Below are 22,642 nucleotides of genomic sequence, written 5' to 3' on the forward strand. Positions count from 1 at the left end.
CTCTGAAAGAGCACACACTGTTCTTCAGAGGAACAGTTGATTTCAGCGCTTCATGTATAATTCAGTTCATGGCAAAGATTCCATTTTTCATCACAAAAATAGCATTAGAAGCCAACACCTCCAAAATAACCTATTGGGTTTAGCTAGACTGAAAATCATTTCTTTGAGAAATGTATCTTTATTTTAAAGAAATCTTTAGAGAAGTAAAAGCTTAAAATTATACTTAAATGCTTAATTGCAGGGCAGTTGTGATAGCGTACTATACTTATACCGCATTGTATCAGTAGGTATTTAATTTTAAGGGTAGTTCCGTCCCATCAAATGTATGTGTTGCCTGGGACAATAGTGATTGCCTGCAAATACAGAATTAATGATCACTCAGTACAACAACATTGTGTGAAAATCAAAGTAATTGACACCATCTAGTGGTCAAAAGATGTGTTTCCTTTTCATTGCAACCTGAGCTGTTGTAAATAGATATTATTCTGCATTTAAATAGCTAATATGAAATGTTTTATTTGCTTGATTTGAATAGGCCTTATATAGGCCTTTAATTAGCCTTGAATTATATGTATATACATTGTAATATCAATGGGGGTTTATTGTATAGGATGTTTTCCTATGAGGTGGCATTCTTTCAAATAAAAGCACACACATGCTGCCACCCAGAGAGAGACATATAGAAAGAGATGGAGAGAGGGGAAGGACATATGAATAACTATCTGTCTTTGTGGAAACCTTAACAATAACAAGTCTTGGTATCCATGCATGGGTGCAGATATAAGCTACTGACTGCAGATGCACGTATACTCTAATGGGTGTTTGGAGGACGTGGGAGTGAGAAAATAATACGTTGATTTGTATCAACAGTGATCTTCCTAAATGTCAGAGAAGTGTTGGTTGAGGTAGTGACTCCTCCAGCTTTAACTCTTGACATGTCCTGTACTGTCTGAGAGAGTGTGTGTGGGCAGAGGAAGAATGATGTGACTCAAAATGAGAAGCTCTTTTCGCCTCTCTCTAATGTGTGTGTGTGGGCTTCATCATGACTGGGGTTTCACCCTGCAGAGCATGGGGCATCTGGAGCTACCTGTAAATCAGATTGCTTTCATATAGATGGGAGATGCTTGAATCAAGGGCCATGATCACTTTTTATTCTGTAGAATGAGAGTAGGGCTGAATAGAAATACAAAGAGAGGAGAGAAAGAAGAGTAGTAAAAGAGGGAACATATCTTTTGTGTCCTGAGTTTAAAAATGGTGTTTGTTCTGAATGTATATAGGTCTAAATACTGATCCTTTTAACTGCTGAATAGAAAGCAATTAAGGCTGATAATTTTCTAACTTTACTGACATTCACACTGTCTGGCATTTGGTTCAGTGTTCACAGTAATAGAGAAGTAATAGAGAAAATGGAGTAATAGAGAAGTGGGTTGCGAGAATTCACTGTAGTCATTTTCAACAACTGAGAATTGCAATAAATGTGAAGCCAACGGAAGTATTTTCAGAATGGGATTTCATTTTCAGAATGTGTCTTCCTATATATTCCCTAGAAGGTTCTGCATTCCAACTGGTTGAACAGGCATGAAAGCTAAAGATGTGTAATGCCCAGAACATTCTAAGCTATAGTTTCCCGCCCTCACCACAACTGGGCAGAGTTCCAAGCCCATCAGGCAGCCATACGCCTACTATCAGCTGACGAGTATCACAGCGGTCTCATGTCTAATTATACATCCAGAGAGAGAGAAAGGGAGAGAGAGGGAAGGAGAGAGGGATGGGGAGAGAGAGAGAAATGGAGAGAAAGTCAGAAACCAGAAAGAAGGGTTGTAAAAGGGAAAGAAGAAGGGAGGGAGAGGGAGTCAAGACTGAGCTAGAAACGGAGAAAGAGACAGAGCAAAGTGAGGGAAGGAGGGAAGGAGAGGGCACAGCAAATCTGGTAGATATGTCGAGAGGGCTAGAGATAGTGGGGGTGTAAAAGAGAGTGGGAGGAAAGAGAGAGAGTGCGTCTGTCTGATAGACATAGTGAGGCTGTCTGGATGTTCCCATTCACTCTGCAGCATGCTGTACTAAAGACTCACACCTTAACCAGAAGAGAGAGAGAGAGGTAAGGTGTCAACTGTTCAGATGTATCTTGTGAATGTGATAATATGTGTGTAAGTGTGTGGGAGGAAGGTATTAATCTCCTTTGTAGTCATTAGATATGCATGGTATTCCTTTATGTTACGGTTGAAGTGGTAAAAACTCAATAGCAATAATATTGCATCAGTGATAAAGTGCATCTAACCCATCTAGATCATTAGGCTTCACATCAGTCAGAACTTACACAACGCGATATGACCAGTTATGTTTGGGGTGTAATTTGTAACTTGGAAATGTGTTGCTTGAGAAAAAGAGCTCTGCACATAATGATAACAATACCAAAAGAAAAGTATGTTTCAGGACTTTCATAGCAATTACTGTTCCACTACAAGTAACACACTGTGTGAAGATTGCATTTGCATATAGTCGTAGTATGACATGCACAGCAAGGTGAGGTCAATTGATACCCTTAATAGGTTATACTACCAGTTTTTGCCCAATGATTGGCCTCTGTCAGTACAGCCCTCTGTGTAAGGAATGTTTCTCAATTTGAGGGTGTATATTCTGTCCCATTCTTATGAGGTCATCTAGTCTCTACACACAATGGAAGGTATGATCCAAGCTATGCCTCATACTTCCAAGACATGTCTGTTAGTCAGAGTGAAAGAGCATCATTCAGCAATCAAGGGAGCTGGTGACTGCTCTGCGGTGGTGTGATGACACCATTCAGGCCTTGGCTTTAGCTTTGCATAAGATTGCACCGTAAAGTCTTGCTCTGTTTTCTTCTATCACTTCTCTTCAGGCTTTCGGTCAAATCATTTAAATAAAGAGCATGTAGATTTGAATAGGTAAACTACTGGCAAGCGTGTGCATTGTGAAATATCTTTATGGTATGAGCTGTACATAGGAAATGCAAGGTTAAGCTACATTTCTATATAAGGTCATTATTTTTTATACAATATTGAGAAGTATAACAGTTTTATCTGCATGTATTTTGCTCAGATTCACATGAATACATTATGCATTTTGTTGCCGTGCTGCATAGTAGGTCAGCTACAGCGAAATGAATAATTCCTGTTGATGGTAAAATCAATGACATCCCATGTATGAAGATTATTGGGTAAGAATGTGATATATTATTCAGACAAAGTAGATTATATTTGTCATTAGTGTTGGAAAGCACAACACAGCACCCCTGTGCAACACCTCCCCTCATCTACACTGTTCCCACAGTATGCACAGTAATATACTGTGTTACCATAGTAACTTCTTCCTAAGTAGATCCAGTTAAAGTTTAGTGTTCTAGTGAGCCAGACTTCAGCTGTCAATCACACTCTCAATGCAGCAGTCCGTGGTTTGAAAGGCTCTAATTTGGAGGCAATGGAGAAATTAGTGATGAGATTTCAAGGGCACAGTCACCATCTGTAACTCCATAGGGGTCTAAGAGAGACAGGGAGAACTGGCAGAGAAAGACCATGTCTATCACTGATGTAGCAAATTTTAAAGAGAGAGAGAGAGTAGGGAGAAAAAGAGGGATATGAGAGAGAGAGGGCGTTGTGAGAGTGCGCAATGAAATATAGTTTATGAAATGCATCATCAAAAGTCACATGACTATAAGCTGAAAAGCCTGTAATACAAGGCTATGAAATGTATAAAATTATATTGGTGTACCTTCCTCTTGGGCTTTTGACATAAGGTTAAGGGTTAAATTATCATTTATGTCAAACAAACACCTTCCTGTCTTTTTTCAGATTGGATCATTGAGACTGAGAACACCTTCGACCTCTGTCAGTGATGATTCACCAGAGAGTAACGGGATCCCTTAGGGTGCCTCTTTCACGTGAGGCCTATGTGACTTAACCTCTCCACAACAACCTGTAGGCCAGGGAACTGAAGTGTCAGTATATGTGACGGCTGTGTGAACCAATGAGCACCACACTAACCCCAGAGACCGGCCTAAGCAGAGAGAGTCTCCCGCCCAAGAAGAGGGACCCCAGACCAGGCCTCTCAGAGCAACCTCCTGCTGTCACGTTCAAGGTCCCCTTCCCCTACAAGAGCCATAATGAAGTCAAGCCCTACAATGCATCTTACTCAGACCTGCTCCCTCCTACACCTGCATCTGTGCCCCCGCTATACCAGCCCTGGACCCAGTCCCCCACCACAGCCTCCACCACCAGAGTCAACCCCTATCTCCCCTCTCCTGTCAACGACAGCTATGGCTGGGCTGAGTGGAAGGAGCACTATTACAGAGGTTGGGCTGCAGTGCCTTCAGGGTGGGAAGTTCCCTACATTCTCCATCACCCCTCAGAATACCCACGCCACCCCTCTATCTGCAGACACATGGCCTTGCCTACAGAGGAGCCCAGTGGGGTGGAAGCAGGGTACAGATGGCACCTTAATAAAAAAGTGAGGGAGAAGTTAAGTCCACACACCACACAGCAAAGCAGACAGAGCGGCCCATATATGAGAAGAAGGAAACAGGGGGGCCACCAGCCACGACCCAGCTCAGGGACAGGTTCTGCCCCACTGAACAATGCTCTATCTCCTACCGCCAACAGGAACCTACACCACCACCCTGAACTGGTATACACAAACCTCTCCACAGCCCCCAAGTACCATGCTTCAGGGCAAAGTCCTTTGGAGTTTGAGGCACAATCTCCCATAAGACCATCACTTATTGACCAATCAACAGAGAAATATTGGACCATGGGAGTAACAGAAAAAGTATGTGTGTCTACACATCTCTCCTCCCATCACTCTTCCTACCCTTCCACCTCTTCTGACCAGTTGCCCTGGTTGCTCCCTCACTTTGCGGCAGGCTCTTTAATCGAGCTCAAAGATGGGCGGCTGAGGAGGGTTGAGGATTTGCAGACAGAAGACTTCCTAATCGGTGCGGAGGCTTGTCCAGAGCTGCGTCTGAGCTGCTGCACTGTGCAGCACATCTCCCCCTCCACAGCCCCCTCCCTCTCCCGCCTCCTCATCCTCCTACACGAGGAACACTCTCAGGTGAGCTGGGCCTGAGCCTACTAAATCATTATATCACATGAGCTCATGTCAGTGTGTTTGTCATTGTATGCTTGTCTACTGACATTTCCATAATTTATAACATGGAATTCAATATACAATATATCATAAATATTTGCAAATAGTATAACTCTGGATGAGTCTAACCCTAAAGAAAATGAAATACATTCCTGCAGTATCCCTCATTATGACACTACATCAATGCCAATCCCCAATTTCAGAACACGAACACCACTTTAGTAGAAAAACAGAGGTACTACATTGTGACTGTAACAGTATTTTTTCCCACAGGAGTTCCTGGATGTGTATGTGGAGTACCCGTTCTTTGTACGTGGGCGTGGCTGGTCCTCCTGCTGTCCCCAGAGAACAGCCCGTCTTTGTGGCCTCCGCTGCCACCAACTTAGTGTGGGTGACGTCTGCCTGGCTCTCATACCCACATCACCCTCCGTTCCCCCACCCACCCAACCCCAGGGTCCTGGCACCTCAGCTAGAGGGCCTAAGCCCCTGCAAACATCCTGCCCCCAGGCTCCTCTTCCCCCTGCTCCAGATAAGCCAAAAGCAGGGCAGAGAGGGGGGTTGGAACCAGCACGGAAGAGGCGTTGGTCAGCCCCTGAGCTGCGTGGCCCAGGCACCAACTGCCCATACTGATAAACACCACTACCATATGGAAAGGGAGCCAGCAAAGTCTAACTTTTGTTTTATTATCTTTATCTCAACCTCACACTCTTTCCATCCCTGTATTCGTGGTTGTCTTTTTCTCATTTCTGCTTGTCTTTTTTATATAAAGGTTTATTATGATCAAGGAGGAAAGAAACATAGATTTGACTCTCAGGATTCTGGATCCTAAGCAGAGTACAATTGCAGGTATTGGTCTAAAAGCCATGGATTATCAGGGATGTGAGAGAGAATATATCAGGCACAATATATTACCTTGACCCAACTCTAGAATTGCAATTTTAAAGGTGTCACCCAATATTATTAAAACTTGAAAACATAAACACTCCTAATTTTATCAATGAGATCATTCAGGGGAAATACATGTCATTCTATGCTACCTCTATATTAGCAACTTTAATTGACAGAACTGATTTCTGTATGTAGAACAGTGAATGTTGAAGTAGGCCCCAGTGAGTGTGAATGGCTCCCTGTGTGCTGTATAGCTGACAGTTGTTGGCATTACATTATGCACTAGATCATTGGTACATTGGTGTCCGGTCTGTTCTTTTACCTCAACTTTTGCTACAGTTTGACAATCCTTTATGTTCTGAAATTCTAATTGAAATATTTCTGTTGATTAAGAATAAAACATGTTAAAGGGCTCTATTCAATCCGTATGGCGGAAATTCAGCGTTACAGCGTGATACACATTTAAAATGGAATGTTCTCACGGTAATTGCAGCATAGAGTGAGCTCTAAATGTATTAGGACAGTGTCAACATTTTTGTTGTTTTGGCTCTTTATTCAAGGACTTTGGATTTGAAATGACTAGGAGGTTAAAGTGCAGACTGTCAGCTTTAAATTGAGGGTATTTTCATTCATATCTGGTGAACCATTAAGAAATTACAGTGCTTTTTGTACATACAGTGCCTTGCGAAAGTATTCGGCCCCCTTGAACTTTGCGACCTTTTGCCACATTTCAGGCTTCAGACATAAAGATATAAAACTGTATTTTTTTGTGAAGAATCAACAACAAGTGGGACACAATCATGAAGTGGAACGACATTTATTGGATATTTCAAACTTTTTTAACAAATCAAAAACTGAAAAATTGGGCGTGCAAAATTATTCAGCCCCTTTACTTTCAGTGCAGCAAACTCTCTCCAGAAGTTCAGTGAGGATCTCTGAATGATCCAATGTTGACCTAAATGACTAATGATGATAAATACAATCCACCTGTGTGTAATCAAGTCTCCGTATAAATGCACCTGCACTGTGATAGTCTCAGAGGTCCGTTAAAAGCGCAGAGAGCATCATGAAGAACAAGGAACACACCAGGCAGGTCCGAGATACTGTTGTGAAGAAGTTTAAAGCCGGATTTGGATACAAAAAGATTTCCCAAGCTTTAAACATCCCAAGGAGCACTGTGCAAGCGATAATATTGAAATGGAAGGAGTATCAGACCACTGCAAATCTACCAAGACCTGGCCGTCCCTCTAAACTTTCAGCTCATACAAGGAGAAGACTGATCAGAGATGCAGCCAAGAGGCCCATGATCACTCTGGATGAACTGCAGAGATCTACAGCTGAGGTGGGAGACTCTGTCCATAGGACAACAATCAGTCGTATATTGCACAAATCTGGCCTTTATGGCAGAGTGGCAAGAAGAAAGCCATTTCTTAAAGATATACATAAAAAGTGTTGTTTAAAGTTTGCCACAAGCCACCTGGGAGACACACCAAACATGTGGAAGAAGGTGCTCTGGTCAGATGAAACCAAAATTGAACTTTTTGGCAACAATGCAAAACGTTATGTTTGGCGTAAAAGCAACACAGCTCATCACCCTGAACACACCATCCCCACTGTCAAACATGGTGGTGGCAGCATCATGGTTTGGGCCTGCTTTTCTTCAGCAGGGACAGGGAAGATGGTTAAAATTGATGGGAAGATGGATGGAGCCAAATACAGGACCATTCTGGAAGAAAACCTGATGGAGTCTGCAAAAGACCTGAGACTGGGACGGAGATTTGTCTTCCAACAAGACAATGATCCAAAACATAAAGCAAAATCTACAATGGAATGGTTCAAAAATAAACATATCCAGGTGTTAGAATGGCCAAGTCAAAGTCCAGACCTGAATCCAATCGAGAATCTGTGGAAAGAACTGAAAACTGCTGTTCACAAATGCTCTCCATCCAACCTCACTGAGCTCGAGCTGTTTTGCAAGGAGAAATGGGAAAAAAATTCTGTCTCTCGATGTGGAAAACTGATAGAGACATACCCCAAGCGACTTACAGCTGTAATCGCAGGAAAAGGTGGCGCTACAAAGTATTAACTTAAGGGGGCTGAATAATTTTGCACGCCCAATTTTTCTGTTTTTGATTTGTTAAAAAAGTTTGAAATATCCAATAAATGTCATTCCACTTCATGATTGTGTCCCACTTGTTGTTGATTCTTCACAAAAAAATACAGTTTTATATATTTATGTTTGAAGCCTGAAATGTGGCAAAAGGTCGCAAAGTTCAAGGGGGCCGAATACTTTCGCAAGGCACTGTATTCCCCCATTTTAGGGGACCAAAATTATCGGTCAAATTCACTTATACAGTATATGTATTAAAGTAGTAAAAAGTTACGTATTTGGTCCCATATTCATATAACACAATTACTACATCAAGCTTGTTACTCTGCAAATTTGTTTAATGCATTTCCTGTCTGTTTTGATTGTGTTTTAGATTAGTTTGTGACCAATAGAAATGAATGGTAAATAATGTATTGTGTCATTTTGGAGGAACTTTTATTGTAAATAAGAATAGAGTATTTTCTAAACACTTCTAAATTCATGTGGATGCTACCATGATTACGGATAATCCTGAATGAATCAAGAATAATGATGAGTGAGAAAGTAACAGACGCACAAATATCATACCCCCCCCCAAAAAAAAATCTGCCGTTATTATAATTGTGAGAGGTTAGCATGTCTTGGGGGTATGACATTTCTAGCACGCAATCTGTAACGTTTCGGCAATACAGACTGAATAGAGTCCTAAAGTAGGCTACATTTACTATATTTTACCTCACCAGCTGATGTTTACAATATTTATATACATATGCTTATAGAGCCTATGATAGATTATACATAAACCACCAACGTCTTCAGTTACCATGTTTTGGCTGTCAGTGTGTGAGAGAAGGCTTTTCTGGCCAAGTGATATAAATGTATTACATCTGCTATGCCTATGAGAGTTTCTGTGCACTTTGTTGCTGTAATCTGACATTTAGTTTTTACAGAAAATATGGCCTCGATCGCCCACCTGCAGGTCTGGAAGGACATCAAAAGGAAGCTGGAACAGAATGATAGCTCAGAGTTCTCTTGTGGGCAAAACCAATGGCATCTCTGGGACCACATGCCTTTCTTGTGCTGTGCAGAGCTTGGTGATATATGTCTGTGCCTCCTCCTCCAGGAAACTCAACCCAAAAGGGCATACTCTATCAATCCCACACAGTCTCGTATTAACCGTCAGCTCTGCCATCTCTCACAGCAGCAGCCTCTGAATCTGCACACAGACAGCCAGATGTCTTACACCTGACCTCTGCTCCGCAAAATACATCATCACCTACATGCCGTTCAAAGGAAAAACAGACAGCCATTTTGTTCTCATCGAAATCAAAGTAAACCCAGCTGTTTGTGGAAAATAATTAACTATGCTGTAAAAAAGAAACGTGTCAAAGTAAACCCATTTCAGAGACTGTCTAATGCAATCAGATGCAGCAGTTTTATCCAGCAATTGTTTTACACAGAGGCGCTGGGTGCACACAGCAGAACTGTCCAAACTGGATTTATCTTGTTCAAAGGCACATCTTAAAATGTCTACTCATAGATAAACAAGCAATTGCTAAATTCTGCTCCGTTTTGGAGCATCTTTAGCATTTCATTTGAGTCTCATGCCTCTATCCAGGGGGATATCTTTTTGTATTCATCAATACTTTCCTTTCTTTGTTCACTTAAGAAACATGAGATTATAAATAAATGGATGACAGTTCAGTGTCTGTGATGTTTCTCTTTCCTCCACGGTACTGACTGGGAATTCTATTGCGCTCTAGATGAGTAGCCTTGTCCCTATCTTTAATGCACCATGTAGTGGAGACAATCCAGATGCCAAAGATCTTCTTCGTAGTTGGGCTAGAGCAGTATGCCTCTACTGCTAGGGCAGTATGCCTCTACTGCTAGGGCAGTATGGCTCTACTGCTAGGGCAGTATGGCTCTACTGCTAAGGCAGTATTGCTAGTACTTGTCAGTTTGCAGCCAATAATAAAGGCAGTTGGTCTTCCTGCCAGTCCTGAAGCAGCAGGTCCTTATAGATCAGGCAATAAATGAGTTTTGCTGCATAATCCCCATTTCCTCCTCTTCCTCCTCTTCCTCCACCAGCCCCAGTGTATCCTGGGAAGGGGAAGTCTAATGGTGGTCAGTGACAACCGCAGGCTCTGACCACCATGTTCCGGTACTTCTTCAGAATGACATTGGAGCTGTCGTCAAAGTAGAGGACAGAGATGCCGTGGAGCTGGGTGGGGGCACAGCAGGGTTTGGGCACTGTCTCTGGGTTTATGAAGTGGACCTGAGAGGGTGGGGGGGGTAGAATAGAGCACTGATATTAGAAATATTTAAGTGTGGGGTAAAATGTGCATTGATACTTTTGCAGTTTTCTATACAGGGTGCAGGACATCAAAGAGTGCTTTGATAAAAAATAATGATAATAATAATAATTTACAATTTAAAGTAAAGACTCTACAGAGAAACCCTGAGAAAATGCCATATTCAACCCCCTCAGTAATGTATATGATAATATGAAAGCTACAAATATTCTTACCAGAGTCTGCACAATGGCATGATTGGTGGCATTCATGTAGGAGTTGAGGGGAAAAGAGCATTCGCCCTGGCAGTAGTACGCTGCATAGCCCTCTGGTGCAATGATCCAGTCCTGAGGGGACAATTGAAAAAATGAATTTCTCATAACAATATCCAACAAATGGGAGATGGAGATAATGTCATATTGAATATATGCAAGTCATACTCCTATCTATGTGGGTGAATAGAGAAAGAAGAGGGGGTGCTCAGATCATTACCGTACAGAACAGAGATATCAGGACCTGGTGTGATAGAAGGAGTCGTAGTACTGTACCTGCCATCCCAGATCTCTGAAGCTGACATACAGCTCATGCTTCTTACAGCCCCGTTTCGGGTCTGTGCTGAGGGTCTCTGAAGACAAAGGGAGAAATTAACATCATACAGATTAATCAGCACAATCAACTGTGATCACTGTCACTTAAACACTGTATAATAGAGGTGTTCCTAGTTAAATATTATTCATAGCCTGAAAATGAAGTTTACAAGTTAAAATGTTAAAATGTTGACTGACTCATTATTTGTGTACCTGCTGCAGCCTCAGCAACCTTCAGTGCGTCCTGGGCATTCCTGGGGTTTTTAGAGCGGTTGCGCCCCTTGTGGCCGTGGGCAGAGCGGACGCTGCGGAGACGAACCTCAGTTCCCTTAAAGAAGGCCACCATAAAGGGCTGCTTGTCCTGTAGCCCACTGCCCCACACCAGCCCTACTAGCCTGGGGTTCACACTCTGGCCTGTAGAGGGAGACAGAAATACATGAACATGTCAGTCCAGATAACATGTTGATATTTTTAAATTCAATGTTATGTGGTGGGTGTACCAGCCTTAGAGATCTACCTCTGTTGGACCAGCGGCCATTCAGTACTCTTATAACTTGTGACAGTGACTCACCGTCCATGCTCTCTAGAGCTAGCTGCAGGCCCAAGTTCTGGTCCAGGTTCACTACCCACTGGTTACTGGTGGCTGTGATGTCAAACACCAGCCAGCCTTCCTCTATAGCCCACACCACACGCGTGTCCAGCAGGAACAGGTCCTCCTCACTGAGGGGCACATTGACTACTAACATTAGATACACAGCACATAAAGTCTCAGTTAGATACACAACAAAGAGTTACAGACCTAGGAAGTGTGTTCTTCTAAATTCTAACATCAGTTGCCTCAAGTCTGGAAAAACGTATATAGCCTTGCCACTTCACATTGCATTTCAAACCATTCTCCTCAGTGGCAGTTTGGGATGCTGCTATGTAGTGCAGTATGTAAAAGTAAAGTAGTTATATAAAAGTTGATCTAGATAGCTGATATCCAATAAATAGCAGAGACAGAAGAGACTAGCCACCCGGAGAGAACCCAGAATACAGTAAATCCAAAACAAGAGACGACATGCAGTGTCGATCTAACCCCACCGATAGCCATTATTAAAAGAGGTATCTTTATCACAGATGAAAATTCCCAGACTGATTGAAGCAGATATCACAGCTCTGGGGCAGATCTCACAGACAATGGATTTGTTTACAGATTGACTTTCAGGCCCCCAGGCCCACAACACAGACTGTTTCTTTTTCTTGCCGCCTTGTTGTCTGTATGGAAGGCATGTGTGTCTCTGAATGACAATGATGTTGTTCTTAGCACCGACATAGCCTCACTGTCACCTCTGTGGGACAGGCCATGCCTACACATGACTGGGCTCTGATGTCACCTAGAAGGACAAGCTGTATGTGTGTGTGTGTGTATGTGTGTGTGTTTTTTTTTTAGGTGGACTAATCAAACTGTTGTTCACTACAATCATAACGGATAGTGTGGCCAAAAAGAGAGGGGTTGGGTGGAGGGAGGGGAGGGTTGCTAGGTATTAGAGAATCCGGATTAAGTGAATGATGGCGGCGTGGGGAGTGAGGGTCGTGTTTGAGGGTGTGTTCTATATGGTCAAGGTGGGTCTCTGCAGTTTTAGGGAGTAGTATACTGTTTTATAAGGCCACACACATAAAGATTAATGAAAGAGGTGTCACCTGTCAGGGGGCTCCTGTAGCACCTGGTACACGTTCACATGGAAGGTCTCATTCTCATAGTGTTCTCCGATATAGTCCTTGTAGATTCTGAACTCTGCAGCGGAGACAGCTTCTCCCTCTGGGATATGGGACAAGTCAAAGCGGAATTCCCTGTTGCGCCGAGAAGACAGGACGTTCTGATCCAGCTCAACTGTTGAGAGGGGATAGTGGGAGAAAAGAGGTTACTCACTACCCATACCAACTGATCCCGGATCCGCTTTTTCCAACAGCTAACCTCATCCATTAAAAGCTGCACAACTAACACAACGAACACTGACCCTGGAGGGTTAAAGGCACATCCCTTTTCTCCCCATATTCCCTGGTCTGTTGAAACAGTGGGGGGTGCATGTGTACCAACACACTCAGTGCTGTGAATACACTCAGATCAGCAGCCAGGTGGTGGTTTAATTCTGCCAAAAACTGATCCACATTGCTCCGCCCACATCTCAGAAGCACTGTGTAAAAAAATAGGAAACTCCTGCTTCCACGAGGGAGCTGATTGATCTTAACATCAGTCTGCATAAAGCGCCAATTGGGGGGGGGGTTCCATGTTTAAATTACACACGTGCTGACCACAAGAAAAGCTTAAAGCGATGCCAGAAAAACCACAGTAGCTAATCCAATGCCCATACATACACCCTGCAGAAACACTATGATCCTAATGTCATAATCCTCAAAATGTTATCCATAATCCACCATAGGAGAATACATTTAACCACTATACATGATACATGAAGTACTATATTCTGGAGGGGAATGATAATAGAGTATTTATGTGAATGGTCTTTCTGAGACTAGGCTAGGCCTGATATCAGTCCCCCAACTGAGATCCACGGTGTCCCACCCTGCCCTGAAACAGCTGAGCCATTCTCAGAGTTTCCACAATAATGGTGGTGGGGCAGAGCCAAATATTTCCTGAAGGTTTCCAGCGCTGTGTTTTTACAGCGTTACCCAATGTGTTTGTCCTTGGAAAGCTTAGTGGAGGTCTCTTGAGCAACGGGGGACTTCCCACACTGGAGGTGTGCAGAGTGGAGCGATGATTACCCATCTTAAACACATCCTGCCCACTAGCAGCCCCCATGACATCATATGTCTGTCTCACTGGTGCCTTGGTATTGTTTCAGTACCGAACACACACACACACACACACACACACACACACACACACACACACACACACACACAACTTAATGCAGCACACATGCACCCAACGCCTTAAAGCCCAGAAAACAACTTTTAACCACACACACACACACACACACCGTAAAGAGCATTCTGAACCATGCAAGTCATTTGTTGAACGATGGAAAGAAACCAGGGCGTTTTTATGAAGGCAATAATTGCTCGTAAGGTCTTGGTGTGTTTACGTTAGGGACCATTAGCTCCAGAGATCAGCCCTCAGATATGCAAACTTCTCTCTGTGAGGCATTTCAACACTTTTCTTAGCTCATGACACAGGGTTCAATGTGCGACGCTGGCGTGGCACAATCGATAGCCTGTTTGTTTATAATGAATAATTTTCAGCTGCCAATCAAAATGTATGGGTGAAGTTAATGAATATCCTACATCAGAGGCAAAACTAAAACCTAGAAAATCTACTTGGTATAAAATAAAGTAAGCTGGAACACAATGAAAATTCCTAATGAAAAAAACACTTTCTTAATCAGATGTCTAAAATAACCCATTTCACAGCACCTATCCGGTGGTGTATGTGACAATAAAACATGTTATTTTTATTTATTTTTTTAACCTCTCCAACTACCCTGTCTTAGGTTCCATTAAAAAGGTCTATATGGTAGTATGACAACATTCAGTGGCTTATGTTCCAAGACCCTATTTCTGAGATCACATAATTTTATTCACCAAACAGGCTTTGTTAAAACAAACCTTACACCTTGCTTAGCATTTCAGTTGTGACCGCGTCTTTAAAAAAAGGAAACCATCTTTAAAGAAGGGATTCAAAAACGATTAGAGGAATTATACAACTTTGAGTATCGAGAACAAATACCCTGCATGAGTCGCTTATTTCCTCCCCAAATCAGATTACTATGACAGTCAGGTTTCAATTTAGCCTGTTGGGTTCACAAACCTGTTACAAGGCAAACTTTGACCATACAGCACCATCTTCTTAATTTCATTTCACATAGAGCAATGTGAAAGATAACTGATAAGCCTGTCTCTTATTCCCATATGCGGCAGGTGTGTTCTCATGGAAGCAAGAACATCCCAAAGACATCTGTGTCTGCCTATGGCAGAGTCCCAACAAGAGGAACTAGCAGTACAGGAATGCAGGTCAACTAAGTCCAACCAGGAACCATGCAGTCAGGTTATAGTCAGATTGGTTCAGCAGTGTAAAGTCAGACTTGAGCTCTCCACTCCACAGTATGGCTATAGCTCCATTATAACGACCCTGATGTGCAGACAAGCTACCGATGTGTGCGGTCAAACTGCAGCTGTATAGTCAGATGTGTTGCATAGTCATGGAAATGAATACATATTGATAGTGGGCAGACTGGATGGTGGTTGGGGATTCTAACAGTCCTGACTCTATGTGGGGAAATGGTATACAGTGGGGCAAAAAAGTATTTAGTCAGCCATCAATTGTGCAAGTTCTCCCACTTAAAAAGATGAGAGAGGCCTGTAAATTTTCATCATAGGTACACTTCAACTATGACAGACTAAATTAGAAAAAAAAATCCAGAAAATCACATTGTAGGATTTTTTATGAATTTATTTGCAAATTATGGTGGAAAATAAGTATTTGGTCAATAACAAAAGTTTATCTCAATACTTTGTTATATACCCTTTGTTGGCAATGACAGAGGTCAAACGTTTTCTGTAAGTCTTCACAAGGTTTTCAAACACTGTTGCTGGTATTTTGGCCCATTCCTCCATGCAGTTCTCCTCTAGAGCAGTGATGTTTTGGGGCTGTTGCTGGGCAACACGGACTTTCAACTCCCTCCAAAGATTTTCTACCTATGATGAAAATCACAGGCCTCTCTCGTCTTTTTAAGTGAGAGAACTTGCACAATTGGTGGCTGACTAAATACTTTTCTGCCCCACTGTATGTACACACAAAACAAATGAGTAAAAAAGGATACCCTACAGCAGTTTCATTTCAATATATTAAATTCACTTAGGGGAAAGAAGAAAAAATATGTCCACCATTCCACAAGAACAGGGCATGAGAAGCCAAAGCTTTTTCCACCGTTAATTAGTTTAGGAAATGAAGGAAGCAAGACTAATAAAACTGAACTGATTCCATCATTTCCGAGATGCGTCAACATTGGCCACCTAAATACCTGCACATTGAGAGAGTGGGTAGAAAAGTTATCTTTTCCTCACTGGAAGCTGCGGGCTATCGAGGGGAAATGCCTTAATCCAGTTTGGCTTTAAGCTATCACTCCAGGGACTAGAGGTCGACCGATTATGATTTTTCAATGCCGATACCGATACCAATTATTGGAGGACCAAAAAAGCCAATACCGATTAATCGGACGTTTTTGTATTTATGTATTTATTTATTTGTAATAATAACAACTACAACAATACTGAATGAACACTTTTAGTTTAACTTAATATAATACATCAATAAAATCCATTTAGCATCGTTGCCCATCGCTCCACAAAATAAATAATCAAACATGTTCCATTTGGTTTAAATAATGCAAAAACAAAGTGTTGGAAAAGAAAGTAAAAATGCAATATGTGCCATGTAAAAAAGCTAACGTTTCAGTTCCTTGCTCAGAACATGAGAACATATGAAAGCTGGTGGTTCCTTTAACATGAGTCTTCAATATTCCCAGGTAAGAAGTTTTAGGTTGTAGTTATTATAGGACTGGGAAGCGCACTGGAGGCCTGGTGCATGGAGCCGGCACAGGTGGCACCGGACTGTTGACACGCACTTCAGGGAGGGTGCGGGGAGCTGGCACAGGACGTACCCGGACTAGGAAGGCGCACTGAAGGCCAGATGCGTGAAGCCGGCACAGACTTCACCAGACTGCTGACAGGCTCTTCAGGTCGAATGTTGAGCAGAACACACTTGACCAACATCTCTCTCTCCCCCAACTTCTCCATCGCCTCCCTGACAGTCTCTGGCTCTTCCCTCTGCTCAGCCGCCAGCTCCATGTGCCAGGACATACCGGGCTGGGAAGGCACACTGGTGGCCTGGTGCGTGGAGCCGGCACAGATGGCACCGGACTGATGACACGCTCTTCAGCACGCCTGCGCTGTAGCCTACTCCCCGCCTCCACCTATCTCTGGTATCCCTCATTGAATTCCTCCACCGTCTGCCATTCAGGCTCTGGCACTCCCCGCTGCTCAGTCGACCAACCCATGTGCCCCCCCCCCCAAAAAAAAAATCTTGGGGATTCTGTGGCCGCGGCTCCGGCGTCGTCGCTGTCCTTCTTGATCTTTATGCGACTCCTGCCAAGGAAGGGTCTCGCATCCACTCCTGATCTCCTCCCAGGTCCAACTCACCTTCTCCTCCTTAGCACGCTGCTTGGTCCTTGCTTGGTGGGATATTCTGTCACGATCGTGATGAAAGACGGACCAAGGCACAGCGTGATTATAGTTCCACATCTTTATTTAAGTGAAACTTCTACAAAACAATAAACCAACAACGAAACGTGAAAGTAGTGGTGCTACATGCACATACACAAAACAATATCCCACAAAGCAGGTGGGAGAAAAGGCTTCCTAAATATGCTCCCCAATTAGAGGCAACGATTACCAGCTGCCTCTAATTGGGAACCCTACAAATCACGAACATAGAAAATAAATGACTAGAACACCCCCCTAGTCACGCTCTGACATAAACACCTGACCTAAAGAACTGAGGGCTCTCTATGGTCAGGGCGTGACATCTATACCATTTGTATTTCATATACCTTTGACTATTGGATATTCTTATAGGCACTTTAGTATTGCCAGTGTTACAGTATAGCTTCCGTCCCTCTCGTCGCCCCTACCTGGGCTCGAACCAGGAACACATTGACAACAGCTACCCTTGAAGCATCATTGCCCATCGCTCCACAAAAGCCGCGGTCCTTGCAGAGCAAGGGGAACAACTACTTCAACGTCTCAGAGCGAGTGACGTCACCGATTGAAACGCTATTAACGCGCACCCTGCTAACTAGCTCCGGAGTTGATAGGCTTGAAGTCATAAACAGCTCAATGCTTGAAGCACAGAGAAGAGCTGCTGGCAAATGCACAAAAGTGCTTATTTAAATGAATGCTTACGAGCCTGCAGCTCCCTACCACCGCTCAATCAGACTGCTCTATCAAATATCAAATCATATACTTAATTATAACATAGTAACACACAGAAATACAAGCCTTAGGTCATTAATATGGTCAAATCCGGAAACTATCATTTTGAAAACAAAACATTTTTTCTTTCAGTGAAATACGGAACAGTTCCATATTTTATCTAACTGGTGGCATCCATAAGTCTAAATATTCCTGTTACATTGCACAAACTTCAATGTTATGTCATAATTACGTACATTTCTGGCAAATTATTCGCAACGAGCCAGGTGGCCCAAACTGTTGCATATACCCTGACTCTGCGTGCAATGAACACAAGAGAAGTGACACAATTTCCCTAATTTAATATTGCCTGCTAACCTGGATTTCTTTTAACTAAATATGAAGGTTTAATAAAATATACTTCTGTGTATGGATTTTAAGAAAGGCATTGATGTTTATGGTTAGGTACAGTCGTGCAACGATTGTGCTTTTTTTGCAAATGCGCTTTTGTTAAATCATCCCCCATTTGGCGAAGTTGGCTGTCTTTGTTAGGAATAAATAGTCTTCGCACAGGCGAGCCAGGCGGCCCAAACTGCTGCAAATACCCTGACTGTTGCACATAACGCAAGAGAAGTGACACCGTTTCCCTAGTTAAAAGAAATTCATGTTAGCAGGCAATATGAACTAAATATGCAGGTTTAAAATATATATACTTGTGTATTGATTTTAAGAAAGGCGTTGATGTTTATGGTTAGGTACACATTGGTGCAAAGACAGTGCTTTTTTCGCGAATGCGCTTGTTAAATCACCCATTTGGCGAAGTAGGCTATGATTCAATGATACATTTACAGGCACCGCATCGATTATATGCAACGCAGGACACGCTAGATAAACTAGTAATATCATCAACCATGTGTAGTTAACTAGTGATTATGTTAAGATTGATTGTTTTTTATAAGATACGTTTAATACTAGCTAGCACCTTACCTACCTTGGCTCCTTGCTGCACTCGCATAACAGGTAGTAAGCCTGCCACACAGTCTCCTCGTGGAGTGCAATGTAATCGGCCACGATCGGTGTCCAAAAATGCCGATCACTGACTGTTATGAAAACTTGAAATCGGCCCTAATTCATCGGCAATTCCGATTAATCGGTCGACCTCTACCAGGGACCACCAGGACTGGCTCTTTACAAAATGGTGGAACCCACATCTGGAAACAGACTGCCAATCAAATGGAGAGAGGGGCCATGGGTTCATGTGAGGAACGGGGACCCTGCATCCTTCTCATTCTTTCTCTTTTCTCTGCACTTTATATGCACTTACTTCTTCCCTTTTCCTCTATCCTGGTCACTCCACCCTGCCTCACATACATGCTCGCATAGACACATGAATGGGAATAGAAGGTTAAAAGTGCCAAATCTATTCCTGATGATAAATTGAGAACCTTACACACGCACAATAGGCCATGAAGCCCAACCTGTATCCCTCCTGTAAGCCTTGAGGCAGGACAACGAAGGGGAAACGGTTGACTTTGGATGAAAAGCCCCAGCCGGATGGGAGCCACAGGCACCACACTGTCTGCTGTTTCACCATAGTGATATTAGACCCGTGGTGAGATCTCCAAAGGAAACAAAAGCAGGATTTGGGTTTTATAAACGCAATAATGTCCAAGGAAGCCCCCCCTACTCCTCCCACCCTACCCCCTTTATTTACGCCCACACACACACACACACACACACACACACACACACACACACACACACACACACACAAACACACACACACACAGCCAGCCACCTTAGATGCAGTACCTGTGACCAAAAACACTAAGGTAACCTGCCTAAATGACTACCAACCCGTAGCACTCACATCTGCAGCCATGAAGTGCTTTGAAAGGCTGGTCATGGCTCACATCACGACTCCAACACCATCAAGTTTGCCGATGACACAACAGTGGTAGGCCTGATCGCAGAAAACGATAAGACAGCCTATAGGGAGGAGGTCAGAGACCTGGCCGTGTGGTGCCAGGACAACAACGTCTCCCTCAACGTGATAACGACAAAGGGGATGATTGTGGACTACAGGAAAAGAAGGTACGAGCACACCCCCATTCTCATCGATGGAGATGTAGTGGAGCAGGGTGAGAGCTTCAAGCTCCCTGGTGTCCACATCACCAACAAACTATCATGGTCCAAACACACCAAGACAGTCATGAAGAGGGCATGACAAAGCCTATTCCTCCTCAGGAGACTGAAAAGATTTGGTATCCTCAAAAGGTTATAGAGCTACACCATCGAGAGCATCACTGCCTGGAATGGCAACTGCTCAGCCTCCGACCGCAAGGCACTACAGAGGGTAGTGCGTACAGCTCAGTACATCACTGGGGCCAAGCTTCCTGCAATTAAGGACCTCTATACCAGGCGGTGTCAGAGGAAGGCCCTAAAAATTGTCACTGGCTCCAGCCACCCTTGTCATAGACTGTTATCTCTGCTACCGCACGGCAAGCGGTACCGGAGCGCCAAGTCTAGGTCCAAAAGGCTTCTTAACAGCTTCTACACCCAAGCCATAAGACTCCAGAACAGCTAATCAAAGGGTTACCCAGACCCGTCTTTTACGCTGCTGCTACTCTCTGTTTATTATCTATGCATAGTCACTTTAACTCTACCTACATGTACATATTACCTCAATTACCTCAACTAACCGGTGCCCCCACACATTGACTCTGTACCGGTACCCCCTGTATACAGCCTCGCTATTGTTATTTTACTGCTGCTGTTTAATTATTTGTTACTTTTATTTTCCATTTTTTACTTTACACTTATTTTTCTTAAAACTTCTAAAAGCATTGTTGGTTAAGGGCTTGTAAATAAGCATTTCACTGTAAGGTCTATTCGGCGCATGTGACAAATAAAATTTGATTTTAGTCTTTATCTCCTTGTTGATTTGTTCTGCCCTCCCCAGGGTACTGAAATGCCTGTCCAAATCATGCTAAACAAAGCCTTGCTAAAGCCGGTCTCCCAGAGCACTGAAGGGATTCAGGGGAAATCAGATACAGCCATGTTGTGATAACATTTACAACTCAGAATGCAGAAGAATCTTATCTAAAAGAGAACGTTACCATAAGCCTCCACGTTTAGAAGCTGCACACAAATGGAACGTCACTCACACACAAACACTTAGCTCATGCACTCGGTTCAACAGTAGAGTTATGTCTGCAAAGTGCTCACAAACTACAAAACGGCAGTGAAGAAAGCTTTCACCCTTTAATACTTATGCCAGCAGGTAAACTGTGAGTAAGCCTGCTTTTTACAGTCAACTCCTGTGATTTAAGGCAAGGTTAAGCCAGAGAGACTGACTCCTAACTGGAGCATCTACTGGGTCCTCAGCAGTGCTCTGTCTGACCAGCACAACACAACCACCCTTCACCTTGCCTGACCTCTGCTCTCCTGGTCAGTATTCCTACAGACCAGACAGGTCCAAAGAGAAACCATGGTAGGAAGTTTTGTTTAAAAAAAATTACAATTGTGTTATTTACTGAGTAGAAGGCTACCTACCCTACACTCTAAAAAAAAAAAAAAAAAAGAGTACCACCTAGAACCTAAAACAGTTATTTGGCTGTCCCATAATAGTTTGGTTACAGGTAGAACCTTTTGGGTTCCATGTAAAACCCTTTCACCGAGAGTTCTATGTGGAACCCAAAAGGGTTCTCCTATGGGGATGGCCAGAAAACCATTTTTTTCTACAAGTATATGAGCAATTGAGACACTGAATGAGTCAAAGTAAGCATAATGAGTGCATTAGCATTACAGTGCAGTGTCAGATAAATCAGAGTAAACCTAAACAAGCAGCTGTTTAATTATTGTGTTTAGGTCATGTTCATGTGAGATGTGTTGAGTAAAAAACTATTTAGAAGGTATTGTAAGATAAGAGCTTCTGTGTCAAGACTGGGTCATCGTTTGTGCAAAGGTGAAATAAACTTTTTTTTTGCTTTTAAAAATAAAGTGAGCAATCGCGAAATATATGTTTTATATCATGTAGGCTAAACAATAACATATCAATTAATATCCATCGAAATGAATGGATACGTCTCTGGATATGGTGATAAGGAGGACATACCAAGATTGACAAAGCTCATCACCATATCCGCGTCATTGAGGAAAATACTGTTTTGCTGGGTCACCATCTGGGGCCCCTTGGTCGTTAAAACGGGTTTATAATATGAAAAGCCTGCTGGCTGTTGTCCGTCCGTGGAAATAGCGTTGTACAAATCCAGCATGAACATCGGGGCAGCGTTTTGTTTGGTGTAGATATGCGGCCGGGGCCGGTGGGGCAGCCCCAGGATGGAGAGGATTTCCCGCTGCATCTCCCGGCGCTCCTGGCTCCTCAGACGGCGCTGGATGAAGCTGGAGTGAACCTCGTTATCAAGAGTGATGTTAGACAAAGTTGTCTCAGCCAAAATACAATAACCCCACGCAAGAAGCAGCGCCGAAGCTCGTCGACGCAATAAAGTCACCATTTTCAAATGAATGCGTGTAATTAATTGATTGATACAAAGATAGAGATATGCTATCTAAAATTACTGTCCCAAGTCCTCATGCATTGGAGAGCGAGCTTCGACCCTGATAGCCTACTTTAGAAGCTGAATCAAACATCAGCCAATCATCATCAGCTTTGGTGCGCACTGCAATGTCAGGCAAGG

At 43.1% G+C, this 22,642-nt stretch overlaps 2 protein-coding genes across 3 annotated transcripts; one reads left to right on the forward strand and one right to left on the reverse strand.

Moving 5' to 3' along the window:
* Window positions 1-1,807: 1,807 nt before the first annotated feature.
* LOC109876863 (uncharacterized) lies at window positions 1,808-6,756 on the forward strand. Its single transcript, XM_020469249.2, has 3 exons — window positions 1,808-2,098; window positions 3,825-5,079; window positions 5,389-6,756. The coding sequence occupies exons 2-3, from the start codon at window positions 4,000-4,002 to the stop codon at window positions 5,743-5,745; spliced, it is 1,437 nt and encodes a 478-aa protein (XP_020324838.1). The 5' UTR covers window positions 1,808-2,098; window positions 3,825-3,999; the 3' UTR covers window positions 5,746-6,756.
* A 1,540-nt stretch (window positions 6,757-8,296) lies between these two features.
* LOC109897442 (bone morphogenetic protein 7-like) lies at window positions 8,297-22,642 on the reverse strand. 2 transcript variants are annotated; one of them, XM_020491936.2, is made up of 7 exons: window positions 22,060-22,642; window positions 12,654-12,843; window positions 11,542-11,690; window positions 11,184-11,384; window positions 10,932-11,008; window positions 10,620-10,730; window positions 8,297-10,367 (listed from the first exon to the last, which is right to left on the reverse strand). In XM_020491936.2, the coding sequence occupies exons 1-7, from the start codon at window positions 22,457-22,459 to the stop codon at window positions 10,218-10,220; spliced, it is 1,278 nt and encodes a 425-aa protein (XP_020347525.1). In that variant the 5' UTR covers window positions 22,460-22,642; the 3' UTR covers window positions 8,297-10,217. The 2 variants fall into 2 exon arrangements, with proteins under 2 accessions (XP_020347525.1, XP_031657931.1); XM_031802071.1 differs by having other exon boundaries at window positions 11,169-11,384.

Source organism: Oncorhynchus kisutch, linkage group LG1 (genome assembly GCF_002021735.2).
Source record: "Oncorhynchus kisutch isolate 150728-3 linkage group LG1, Okis_V2, whole genome shotgun sequence".
In the NCBI taxonomy this organism is placed as follows: domain Eukaryota; kingdom Metazoa; phylum Chordata; class Actinopteri; order Salmoniformes; family Salmonidae; genus Oncorhynchus; species Oncorhynchus kisutch.

Coding starts and splice junctions, on each gene's coding strand:
- LOC109876863 (XM_020469249.2), top strand. CDS start 4,000: ATGAGCACCACACTAACCCCAGAGACCGGCCTAAGCAGAGAGAGTCTC. Junction 5,080..5,388: donor TACACGAGGAACACTCTCAG/GTGAGCTGGGCC, acceptor TTTTTCCCACAG/GAGTTCCTGGATGTGTATGT.
- LOC109897442 (XM_031802071.1), bottom strand. CDS start 22,459: ATGGTGACTTTATTGCGTCGACGAGCTTCGGCGCTGCTTCTTGCGTGG. Junction 12,844..22,059: donor GATGAGCTTTGTCAATCTTG/GTATGTCCTCCT, acceptor CCCTCTCAACAG/TTGAGCTGGATCAGAACGTC. Junction 10,731..10,931: donor TCAGAGATCTGGGATGGCAG/GTACAGTACTAC, acceptor TTGTCCCCTCAG/GACTGGATCATTGCACCAGA.